The 12957-nt window shown below is 41.9% G+C and overlaps 2 protein-coding genes across 5 annotated transcripts in view; one reads left to right on the top strand and one right to left on the bottom strand.

The window, feature by feature from the left end:
* The window catches only part of ABHD18 (abhydrolase domain containing 18), a 66305-nt gene extending 54847 nt beyond the window's left edge, over nucleotides 1–11458 (bottom strand). Inside the window, exon 1 of the mRNA XM_037741738.1 lies at nucleotides 10940–11458. The gene's annotated coding sequence lies outside the window, so the exon portion shown is untranslated. The remainder of the gene's footprint in view (nucleotides 1–10939) is intronic.
* A 7-nt stretch (nucleotides 11459–11465) lies between these two features.
* MFSD8 (major facilitator superfamily domain containing 8) overlaps nucleotides 11466–12957 on the top strand; it is a 45493-nt gene continuing 44001 nt past the window's right edge. For 3 of the 4 annotated variants that reach the window (XM_017537665.2, XM_017537667.2, XM_017537666.2), the window contains exon 1: nucleotides 11466–11660. In XM_017537665.2, coding sequence (XP_017393154.1) covers nucleotides 11473–11660 — 188 coding nt within the window. In that variant the 5' untranslated portion in view covers nucleotides 11466–11472. The remainder of the gene's footprint in view (nucleotides 11661–12957) is intronic. The other variant, XM_037741736.1, reaches the window with a different exon arrangement.

A 12957-nucleotide genomic window follows, 5' to 3' on the forward strand; every position in this document is an offset into this window, starting at 1 on the left:
GCACTACACACTGGGGTCAGTTGGGGGGAAATAGGGGAGGGACGGTGGGGGGTGGGGAGCTGGGGAGAGAGAGCAAGGGGAGAAATGCCAGATGTAGGTGATGGGGAGGAAGGCAGAAAATCACACTGCCACGAGTGTACCTATGCAACAATTTTGCATGTTCTTCACATGTACCTCAAAACGTAAAATGCAATAAAATAAATAAATGGGGAAAAAAAAAACCAGGAAAAAAAATTATTCTAAATGTTTCTTCTGTCCTACAAGTTTTGTATTAGAATTGCATTTCAGGAACGAATGCATCTAATATTTAGCAGAGACTTATTCGTTTGCAGTAGAATATGCATCTTTCTACTATACTATGCCACTCCTCTAATTTCTTCAAAGTTAAGCCTATCAGAAACCAAAGGTGAAAAATCATGAAGTGAGAAAGTGCTATGTATGTTACTACCTTTATAGGATTAAGCTTTTCAACCTGTACTATCCTAAATATTTTTATAATTCTGTCTTTAAAACAGATTTAAAAATTTTTTTTAAACAGATTTCTGATTATATTTGAATAACATTTTTCCAAAACAGCCTTAATAGTATACCTAATTGGGAGAAAATACTGATTTTAAGGTGCAAAAAAACTAAAGAATATTTTTAATACAACTTATACTACATATATCTAATGACTGGCAGGCTACCCATTAGAATTCCTCATGGAAAAATAATAGATGATATAAACATAAAATTTTAGTTTCCATTTTAATATGTTTCCAAATAGTATCTGAAAAGAATGCTATAAAAAGACTAGAAGAGGGACTCCGAAAAGTTTTTCCACAAAGAGCTGGACAGTACATATGACAGGGCTTGCAGGACAAGAGGCAAAATGAAAGATATTATGTAGGTATTTTAGGTAACAAGAGTCACATGTTTTTCATTGAGGAAGTTCAAATTGTCATCAAAATAACTGAGTGTAATTTTTTGTAATGTAGGATAAATGAGAACAACAAACTTTTTTCTTGGGAGTTTGCTTAATTGAGATTCAAAGTTAGTACTCCATAATGAAACTGGGTACAAATGTTCACCTGTAAAAACTATTCCTAACTTGACAGTCATAGAAAAACAGGCAGGTTGACCAATAAGCTATAGCTTGCTGACCCCTGGGTTAGAAAAATCAAATAAATCATAGGTATGACACAAATATAACACCAATGTCATAAATGTAAAGATAAAACTATAAATCACTATAGTACAATTACAGGCCAGACGTGTTGGCTCATGTCTATAATCCCAACACTTTGGGAGGCTGAGGCAGGTGGATCACTTGAGGTCAGGAGTTGGTCAACATGGCAAAGCCCCATCTCTACTAAAAATACAAAAATTAGCTGGGTATGGAGGCACATGTCTTGTAATCCTAGCTACTTGGGAGGCTGAGGCAGGAGAATCACTTGAACCTGGGAAACGGAGGCTGCAGTGAGCCAAGATTACACTCCACTGCACTCCAGCCTGGGTGACAGAACAAGATTTCATCTCAAAATAAAATAAAATAAAATAAGTCAGGCACAGTGGCTCAAGCTTGTAATCCCAGCACTTTGGGAGGCCGAGGTGGGCAGATCACCTGAGGTCAGGAGTTCACGACTAACCTGACCAACATGGAAAAGCCCGGTCTCTACTGAAAATACAAAAATCAGCTGGGTGAGGTGGCACTTGCCTGTAATTCCAACTACTTGGGAGATTGAGGCAGGAGAATCGCTTGAACCCAGGAGGTGGAAGCTGCAGTGAGCCAAGCTCATGCCATCGCACTCCAGCCTGGGCAATAAGAGAAAAACTACATCTCAAAAAAAAAAAATAAAATAAAAAATTATCCCAACCCTATAAAGTGGGCATATATAAACTGCAAATATTTATTTATTTTTCAATGTTTTCACAAGGCATACAAATATTTATTTTAAGGAAATTCTATAAAGTAGACCTAAAATTAATACTTTATCTGAAGTAAACACTAGTTATTTAATCAGCCATGCTTTGTTTGCCTCCTTAAAATTTAGAATTTGGTAACTAGAAGGCAGAAGCTTCTTCACTTCCTGGGTAATAAATACATAAAAGGTAGAAACTCTCAGTGTCCATCAACAGATGAATGGATAAGCAAAGTAAGTACATACAAACAATCACAAACACACACACAATAGGAATATATTCAGTCATACAAAGGAGGAACTTCTGGCACATGATACAAAATGGATGAACTCAGAGGACATTACACTAATGAAATAAGCCAGTCACAAAAAGCCAAATATTGTATGATTCCATTTAAACAAGATACCTAGAGTAGTCAGATTCATAGAAGCAGAAAGCAGAAGGATTATGGCTCAGACTGTGGGAAAGGAAAAGGGGGAAGTTACTGTTTAATGGGTAAAGAGTTTCAGTTTGGCAAGATGAAAACTGGAGATGGATGGTGGTGACAGTTGCACAACAATATAAATGTACTTACCTTTGAGCTACAGAGTTAAAATTATTAAGATGCTAAATTTTGTTAGTGTATTTTATCACAAGAAAATAAAACAAAATCGAATACAAAATAGAATTTGGGGTTAATGGTCTCCAAATAAAATTTTGGGGGGAAGCAAATTGAAGCTTTCTTTTCCTTTTGACAACTTTGTCAGTAAGCAGGAGTAGTTCACTATTCTTTTATTTATTTATTTTTTTGAGATGGAGTTTTTGCTCTTGTTGCCCAGGCTGGAGTGCAATGGCATGATCTTGGCTCACTGCAACCTCTGTCTCCTGGGTTCAAACAATTCTTCTGCTTCAGCCTCCCAAGTAGCTGGAATTACAGGCGTCAGTTACCACACCAAGCTAATTTTTGTATTTTTAGTAGAGAAAGGGGTTTCACTGTGTTGGTCAGGCTGGTCTCGAACTCCTGACCTCAGGTGATCCACTGCTTTAGCCAGAAGTAGTTTATCATCCTATTTATCTCAGAATAGAACTTGCCAGATGCCGTGGCTCACACCTGTAATCCCTGCACTTTGGGAGGGTGAGCCGGGTGAACTGATTGAGCTCAGTTCAAGACAAGCCTAGGCAACATGGTGAAATCCCGTCTCCACAATAAATACAAAAAATTAGCCAGGTGTGATGGCACATGCCTGTGGTCCCAGCTATTTGGGAGTCTGAGGTGAGACAATTGCTTGAACTCAGCAGGCAGAGGCTACAGTGAGCCAAGATCACATCACTGCACTCCAGGCCTGGGTGAGAAGAGTGAGACACCATCCCCAACAAAAATAATAAATAGGTGCAGTGGTCAGTGGTGTGTGCCTGTAGTCCCAGCTACTTAGAAGGCTGAGGTGGGAGGGTCGCTTGAGCCTGGGAGAGCAAGGTGGCAGTGAGCTATGATCATGCTATTTCACTCCAGTGTGGGCAACAGAGACTCTGATTCAAAAAAAAACCAAACCAAACCAAACCAAACCAAACCAAACAAAAAAACAACAACAGAACTTAAGGTTAATATTATTCTCTTCAAAAAAGACCACTGCATAAGTTAAATAGTTGGAAGCTTTTAATAACCAAGCCCTTTAAAGAAAAGAATCTGAGGAATAAATCTTTTGTATCTAGTTTGTTTCCTCTATCTTCTTCCCTTTTCCTTGGAGATTACCTTCTAAGAACCCAGCTTAGTTGCGTTTTCTGCTTCAGGATCTCATCTGGCTTCAATTGAGGTGTCAGCAGGGCTGCATTTTCATTTGTAGGCTTGAAAAGACAAGAACGCACTTCCAAAGCTTACTCAGGTTGAAGGCAGAATTCATTTTTTTTTTTGGCTTTGGGACTGTGAGCTCCAATTTTTTTTTTTTTTTTTTTTTTTTTTTTTTTTTTTTTTTTTTTTTTTTTTTTTTTTTTTTTTGTCAGTCAGAGGCCAGTCTCTGCTCTTGGAGGCTATCCACAGCTCCCTGTCACATGGCTCTCTTCATAGGAAGTTCACAACATGGCAGCTTATTTCTTCAAGGCCAGCAGGAAATTAAGTGTGAGCCACAGGAGTCATACCTTTGCCATGTAACATAATATAATCACGGGAATGACAGCCAATCACCTTTGCCATATGGCTATTGGTTAGAAAGCAAATCATGGGTTCTGCCAAAACTCAAGAAAGAAGATTACGCAAAAATATAAACATCACAACTGGGAGAAACCAATTGTACTTCTTAGCCTTTGAGTAGAGTGTCTAGGCTGGCACCCTCAATACCAGATGTTACTTACTTTCTTCACATTTTCCTACCGGTAGGGGTGAAAGAACCCCCAAACGCTACAGACTTGAATAAACATTTGTTTATAAGCAAATGATCTTTTTAAATCAGCAAGGCGTGGTAGCTCACATCTGTAATTCCAGCAGTTTGGGAGGCCGACGTGGGAGGATCACTTGAGCCCAGGAGTTTGAGACCAGCCTGGGCCACATGGAGAAACCCTGTCTCTATGAAAAATACAAAACTTACCCGGGTGAGGTGGTGTGCGCCTGGGTAGTCCCACCTACTTGAGAGGCTGAGGCAGGAGGATTGCTTGAGCCTAGGAGGCAGAGGTTGTAGCGAGCCAGAATCACACCACTGCGCTCTAGCCTGGGTGACAGAGGGACAGGACAGGATAGGAGGGGATGAAAAGGGAGGGGAGGGTTGGGGAGGGGATAAGAGATTGTCTAAATCTTGTTTATATATTTTCATTCACTTAATACTCTTGTCAGAAACAAACAAAAAAACCCCAAACAAAGTAAAAACACTTGCCTCTTAAAATTTTGTTTTTTAATCATGAAACAAATGATAAAAGGCAAACTAACTTCTGAAATGTTGTCTTCATTATATATTTTCTACTTTAGTGCAATTATGACAATCACGTAAGTGTATGTAGTATATATTTAAATTGTTTGACTAATTTTTTTCTTGTAGAGTGCATGTCAGTGTGGAATAATAGAGTGTGTCTGGGCCAGGTGCGGTGGCTCATGCCTGTAATCACAGCACTTTGGGAAGCCAAGGTGGGTGGTTCACTTGAGGTCAGGAGTTCAAAACCAGCCTGGCTAACATGGTGAAACCAGGTGTCTACTAAAAATACACAAAAATTAGCCAGGTGTGGTGGTGGGCGCCTGTAATCCCAGCTACTCGGGAGGCTGAGGCAGGAGAATTGCTTGAATCTGGGAGGTGGAAGTTACAGTGAACCGATGTGGTGCCACTACACGCCAACCTGGACAACAGATATCTGGTATTTGGCCTCAGTTCCTGGCATGAAGTTCCTAAAACCCTTGGTATTTCTGAAGTGATGAGTCTCTTTTTTATGCTAAATAGGCAATTCACTGTGGGCCCACTGAAGGCTTCAGAATCAGGGCTAGCCACCAGAAAGGCCAACTACATGAATAGAGGGTTAGAACTTTAGGCCCCTCTGACCTCCAGAGAGAAGGGAGCTGGAAAGTGGGTTCAATCACATGGCCAAAGATGGAATCAGTCATGCCTACTAATGAAACTCCAATAAAAACTCTGACACTAAACCTTGGTGGAGCTTTCTGGTTGATGAACACCTTGGTGTGTCAGGAAGGAGATACTCCCTGACTCCATAGGAAGAGGCCAGGCAGTTCCACATTCATTCCTATACCTTCCCTCATGTTTCTCTTCATTGGGCTGCTCCTGATTTGTATTCTTTATAATAAACCTATAATCATAAATATAGCTGTTTCCTGAGTTCCGAATCATTCTAACAAATTATAGACCAACAGGGCTCTCAGGAACTCCTAAATTTTTAGCCAAGTTGATTAGCTGGATGAAGAACTGAGCCCTTAACTTGTGGAGTCTGCATTAACTCTGGGTGGTTAGTGTCATAATTGGGAACTGAAGTACACCCAGTTGGGTTAGAAATGGAATAGATTATTCTTTACCAAAATTCTGACTAGTGTTACATATTCCAAATAATATGCCAACTCTTTGGATATACTGGGGGAGGGAAGGTTCTATGGCTTGAGGAAATATAATTCTAGATGATATTAATTTTAATTATTTTATTCTCTAGGTCTTTCTGGAATTGTTAAAATACACAGCATCAATACATCTTTTGCATACATTCATTAAAGTGCAGTAGAACAGTGGCATGTCATATTGTGCAAGTCTTCAGTGTCTTTTTTTTTTTAAGACAGGGTTTTGCTCTGTTGTCCAGGCTTCAGTGTGAGTGGGGCAATCATGGCTCACTACAGCCTCAACCTCCTAGGCTTAAGTAATCCACTCAGTGCAGCCTCTAGAGTAGCTGGGACCACAGGCACAGGTCACCTTCCTTGCATGGATAATTTCTTTCTTTCTTTTTTTTGAAATGGAGTCTGGTTCTTGTCACCCAGGTGGGACTGCAATGGCATGATCTTGGCTCACTGCAACCTCCGCCTTCCAGGTTCAAGCAATTCTCCTGCCTCAGCCTCCCAAGTAGCTGAGATTACAGGCATGCACCACCACTCTTGTAATTTTTGTATTTTTAGTACAGATGGGGTTTTACCAGGTTGGCCAGGCTGGTCTTGAACTCCTGACCTCAGGTGATTCATCCGCCTTGGCCTCCCAAAGTGCCGGGATTACAGGTGTGAGGCACCACACCCGGCCTAATCTATTTTTTATACAGATGAGGGTCTTGCTATGTTGACCAGGTTGGTCTTGAACTCCCGAGCTCAAGCAATCATCCCACTTCAGTCTCTCAAGTGCTGAGATTACAGGCAGGAGCAACTACACCCAGCTAAGATTTCACTGCCTTTTGCAATGTATTATAGGCCACTTCTCACTTCTTTTTTCTTTCTTTCTTTCTTTTTTTTTTTTTTTTGAGACTAAGTTTCGCTCTTGTTGCTCAGGCTAGAGTGCAATGGCACGATCCTGGCTCACCGCAACCTCTGCCTCCAGGGTTCAAGCAATTCTCCTGCCTCAGCCTCCCAAGTAGCTGGGATCACAGGCATGCGCCACCACACATGGCTAATTTTGTATTTTCAGTGAGAAGAGATTTCTCCATGTTGGTCAGGCTAGCCTTGAACTCCTGACCTCCAGTGATCCACCCGCCTTGGCCTCCCAAAGTGCTGGGATCACAGGCATGAGTCACCACACCCGGCCTACTTATTTTCTTAACATGGCAGAAAATGAACCAGGGACATCATCTTCCTTTCTAACATCCATGGCATCAATAACAATAAATGGAATCCATGATAGTAAAATAAAATTTAAAATCCTTGCTAGGCTGGGTGTGGTGGCTCACATCTGTAATCCTAGCACTTTGGGAGGCTGAGGAGGGAGGATTGCTAGAGCTCAGGAGTTTGAAACCAGCCTGGGCAACACAGTGAGACCCTGTATCTTAAAAGAAAAAAAAAAAAACAATCCTCGACAGGTACCGTGGCTCATGCCTATAATCCTAGCACTTTGGGAGGCCAAGACAGGAAGATCACTTGAGCCCAGGAGCGCAAGACAAGTCCTGGCAACACAGTGAGACCCTGTCTCTGCAAAAAAATTTGGAAATCTAGCCAGGTGTGGTGGTGCAGGTAGTCTCAGCTACTCGGGAGGTTGAGGTGGGAGGACTGTGTAAGCCTGGGAAGTTGAGGCAACGGGGAGCATGGTAGCACCATTGCACTCCAGCATGCGTAACAGAGCAAGATCCTGTCTCAAAAAAAACAAAACAAAACAAAAATCCAACACTTACATTCTACAGTAAGAAGAAAAGTAATATACTGCTCTATTTTCCTAAATTTTGATATTCTTCTAGGTCAGTAGATAAAACCAAGGTAAGACAAAAATATAGAATTAGAAAGTTGCAAAGGAAGCAAGAAAGGACCTAAGTATAATGAACTTTTCAAATATTTTGTGTAAAGTACTATATTTATTATTTGTCTAAATTGTTTACTTATTTCTAGTTTTCAATCCAAACTAGAAAGCCTTCCCAGTGGCTGGTGCCTGTAAACCCAGCACTTTGGGAGGCCAAGGTGGGCAGATCACCTGAGGTCAGGAGTTCGAGACCAACCTGGCCAACATGGTGAAACTATGTCTCTACTAAAAATATAAAAATCAGTCAGGTGTGGTGGTGGGTGCCTGTAATCCCAGCTACTTGGGAGGCTGAGGCAGGAGAATCTCTTGAACCTGGGAGGTAGAGACTGCAGCGAGTTGATATTGTACACCATTGCATTCCAGCTTGGCAATGAGAGCAAAGCTCCGTCTCAAAAAAAAGAAAAAAAAAACCAAAGAAAAAAGAAAACCTTCCCAAATCACTTTAATTTCCTGTATAATAGGCCACAAAAGTCAGCACTCCAAGCCGAGACACAGCATATTCCCTACTATATTTACCTGCTAGTAAGCAACTAATAAATGAGAAACAGAAAGTAAATCAAACGCACATATAGGTTAGTATAAATTTGGTTCTGAGATTTGGGGTTCTACCAATCTTCTTAAATCCCATTTCACCTCCAAGAACAACATAAAAAACTCAGTTTTTGTGGAACTCTCTAAACACGTAGGTCTTTCTAGACAGGGCTAGCTGGGTCCAGGGTATCCAGTGCCACCACGAACAGATAAAAATCCAAGTCCAGGGTGAACATAGCTCCAAATTATCAAAATGAGGCACCATCTGGAGCCATGCCAGATACTTAAACGTCCCAACTTCAGGATGGACAGACAACAATGAGCTTCTTCAGAAATAGAACCTATTTTTGAAGTATGTATCAAGCCAAAATGACACAATTATCAATGGGAAAGGTAAAAACAAAGTGAAACAAAAATAGAAGTTCTAATACAGTGCCAAGAAATAAAAAGTCTTTCCTAGATATGAGCTCTATTGCCAAAGTGACACTCATCATTTATTATGCTATCTAGTACTTTTATTTCCTGTCATTCTAGTACCTATTTAACAATGCAACACTAGTTTTTTTCTGGACTTTTATCCTTACATTGGTGATATATATCTCAAAGGCATAAATTAAAATTTAAAAAATACTACCATTTACAAGAATGTATTCACCTACCTAACAAAAAGACAGCTTTATAAGTTTACTTCTAAATAATGTCTGTACAAGTTTAAGTAGCTAAGAAAGGGTTTAGATACCTCAGATATCCAGTTAAAATCTACTTCCCTAGTTTCACAAATATAATTCAACAAATAGAATTTCTTTTAATCTTACACTAAACAAGAGTAGGAAAATAGGAAGTTTGTTTGAAAGGGGCGTGGGTATCTATTCCGGCCAGTCACCTAAGGAAATCCACCAAATGGATTGTCTCATATTCTTGAGTGAAACATTTGGGAAATAATCTAATCTCTTCAAATTTAGCTCCTCTTTTCCATGGGTTTTATAAAAATATATTGTTTTGTTTTTAAATGTTTGTTTGGATGTTATGGGTGTGTTCCTAAGAAAGAGTTTTTCCTTTTTTTTTTTTTTCCTACTGGTATAATACACTAAGCTTACTTAGATTTCACCAGCTGTACATGTACTCATTCCATGTGCTTTTATGGTCTGAAGTCATCACTTGGAGGCAACAATGGAAAAGAGCAGTGTTGGAGGACTGGGATTCCTCCACTAGCTGTATGACCTTGAGTAAGCCACCTTAACCTATAAACAGGAAGTAATACCTGCCCTAATACATGGTAGCCAATCATTTCACTTACACAAAAACTGAATATCTATTATATATTTTTATGAGATATGAAGGAAGATTCTTCTTGCCGTTTTGCCATTTTTCCCATAAGAAGCCTGGTGGTAAAGAGCACAGGCTTTAGAATCAGGAGTCCTGTTTCTTGAATTCTAGCTCTTTTGCTTGTTAGTTGTATGATTCCAGGCAAGTTACTTAATCTGCCTGCCTTCCATTTCTTTGTATACCTGAGACAATTCCCACTTCAGAGGATAGTTTTAAGGATGAGATGAGGTAATTCAATGAGCATTCATCCAACATATAGGAACCATTGTGCTTACTGCTATACTGGATAAACATCCCCTTGTCCACCATATACGTGACATACATTGCTAGCCCTGGATTAAAAACGACAATATAGTAAAGCGACATTATGGGAAGAAAATACTAAATTTTCTACCTAACTATCTTCTTGGAACCAATAATAGGAATCTGACATGTTTTTGTGAGCTGTTACAAATGAATCTGCAAGAATGAATCCAAGTACAAAATATCAGGTCTTGATTTAGAAGATATTTCTGAACTAATAGCACGTTTCAAGTTAAGGTGTTCACCAGTGAACTTTGCCGGGCTGACGAACACAAGGTCACAAATGACATGAAGATCAGAAGTGATGGCATATGCCATACACAACTGTGTAACCAGTATAGGACCTAGCGTAGGGTAAATGCTCATAAATATTAACTGAAAAAAATTAAGTTTGGTTTCCAACTCTGCCACTTCCCTAACGAGTGACTCTGGGTTAACTTGCCAGGATCTTAGTTTTCGGTAAAATAGAAATGTGTCTGCTTTGCCTATCTCATAGCATAGCTGTGATCAAATGAAATTACATGAGAATGTATCTAGCGCTAATAAAACGGTCATTTATGAGACACACAATGACTACTGGCACCAGCTAGCCTACAAGCCTAATAGTAGAGATAAGACGTTAATGCATAATCACCAGGAAATAAACATGGAGATCCAGTGAAGAAATCCATCGCGTTTTCTAAAAATGTCACCTTCCTTGTGACGAAAGGAGCTAGTCATTGCTAGGCAGGTGCTGTGCATTTTTCAAATCACATGTTTCAGCACCAGGCTCTGCTGAGTGGCATTTTGCAAGGCTGAGCCCCCAGTAGGCGCCGGCGCTGCTGGGGTGCGCACTGGGGACCTGCAGGTTACAAGTAGCGGATCCTACCTTCAGGCCTGGCTCTGACAAGCACTCCAGGTAAGGCGCCTTTGCAGCTGGCCAAGCTAGAGAAGAGAGCTGGAAGCCACCTCCACCTTCTGCTGGGGAAAGGAACTGCCCGCCCTGTTGCCCCCATTACCTCGGACCTGCGGAGGGCGCCACGGACTCCAGCCTTGTCTCTCGCCCCAAGACTCACCCCGCGTTCTGGACCCCCGCGTCTCCCGCCAATCTCCGCGCCCCGGATCCCTGCTTCCCGGCACGTACACGGCGCGCTAAGAGGCGCGGGCAGCTCGGCCCGGGCCGGCTACTTACTGGCTGCCTGGCGGGCGTCTGCGGTTGAACTGACCCAAGTCTCCCAGCACTGCCGCTCTCGAGGCTCCCTTTCGAGGACTCGACTTTAGTCAGAGCCCGAACAGCAACTCCCGTAGCCTTTCCAGGAACCGAAACGCTAGGTACCGCCGAAGGCGAAGAGGAGGAAAAAGGTCGAGACCGGGGCGGGGCGGCCGTTTGGACACGCCCCGAGCTCTCCTAGGTTCTCAGTCCCTGTCAGTCTGGGAAGCGCGGACCGGAGGAAGAGGCTGAGGACTCAACCTCCTTTCTCCCTGCGCCGTCCGGCCTCCCGCGTGACCCCGCCTATGACCTCGGGGCGCTCCGCCCACTTCTGACCGTCAGATGCGCAGGCGCACTTGCAGGCTTGTTTTGCCAGCTTTACGCTACCCCGAATGGGGAAAAAGCAGGTGTCGCGAGAGTTGGGCGCACGACACCTTGGGCGCACGACACCTTGTAGGGGCTGTAAGTATGGCGGGCCTACATGTCGAGAGTGAACAGGAGCCGCTCTTGGGCGACACACCTGGAAACAGGTAAGCAGATCCTCGTGGAGGGACCCTTCAGCCTCCTGCGCTGTTGGGACTTGCTCCTTTCCGGGCATCAACCGTACTGGAACGAACCCTCGCTGCCAGAGGGGTGCCAGCGCAGTGGGAGCCGGCGGCCGGGTTGTGTGAGCCCAGGATATTCGCTCCCAACTTAGGGAAAAGTGCGTCTGGCCGCACGGTGCGACTAAGAGTCCGTGGGTTCGGGTGACGGGGCTAGAGAAACCCAGGCTGCTGCTTTCTGTTGCAGCAGCCAAGCCACCACATTGTGTATCTTCTGCGTTCCATATTTGGCCCTTTGTAGCTGATCACTTTCCATATTTCACATAAGTTCCAAAATGATGCTTTTAATGATACTTGAAGATGTCGGTCTTAGAATTGCCTGACAACTTCTTGATACTTTGTTAACAAGTAAACCTGTCTAAAATGAGCTCACATTTGTCCTATGCCACATTTATAAATAAAGACTAATTTTAAGACATTGAAAGAATAACGCGTCAGTATTTTGATTCATGTAATTCTGGTTATTTTCATCCTGGTTTATGGACAGTGATTCAGAAATGTTTAACTTTTGTTTCTTACTGCATACTTATGTATTTTTAGCTTTAGGAAAACAATTATTATTTTATTTGAAATATATGTATAATTATCTCAAGTAAATTAATAAATTCAGTTAAACTTCAGCTGTCTATGACCATATTTTTACTCATTTGTTCCTCTCAAGTACCATCCTTTTTTGATCACTCTAACTCAAGACCCTTTGGAAAATGTATTTCTCTGGTCCTCAGTTTACTAAACAGTATATGGAATGCAGTTTTATCTTTACTTGATTTTATCTTGAGATCACTAAAGCAAATATCGATGCTGAAATGTATTTTAACAGGGTGATGTTCTTAGAGCCTATTGAGACATTTGGGACTGTTTGCTTCTATACTAATTTATTTATTCTACACTGCTATGCTTTTTTTNTTTTTTTGAGATGGAGTCTCACTCTGTGGTGCGATTTTGGCTCACTGCAACCTCCGCCTCCCAGATTCAAGCCATTCTCCTGCCTCAGCCTCCCAAGTTACTGGGATTATAGGTGCAGGCCACCAGACCCAGCTAATTTTTGTATTTTTAGTAAAGACGGGGTTTCAGCATGTGGCCAGGCTGATCTTGAACTCCTAACCTCAAGCGATTCACCCACCTCAGCCTCCCAAAGGTGTGAGCCACCACGCTGGGCCCACTGCTATACTTTTTAAGTACTTATGCCTGCTTTTAGTTTTTCTGACTATTCTATTTCTGGCAG

The sequence above is a fragment of the Cebus imitator genome, unplaced genomic scaffold, assembly GCF_001604975.1.
Source record: "Cebus imitator isolate Cc_AM_T3 unplaced genomic scaffold, Cebus_imitator-1.0 Scaffold105, whole genome shotgun sequence".
NCBI classification, from domain to species: domain Eukaryota; kingdom Metazoa; phylum Chordata; class Mammalia; order Primates; family Cebidae; genus Cebus; species Cebus imitator.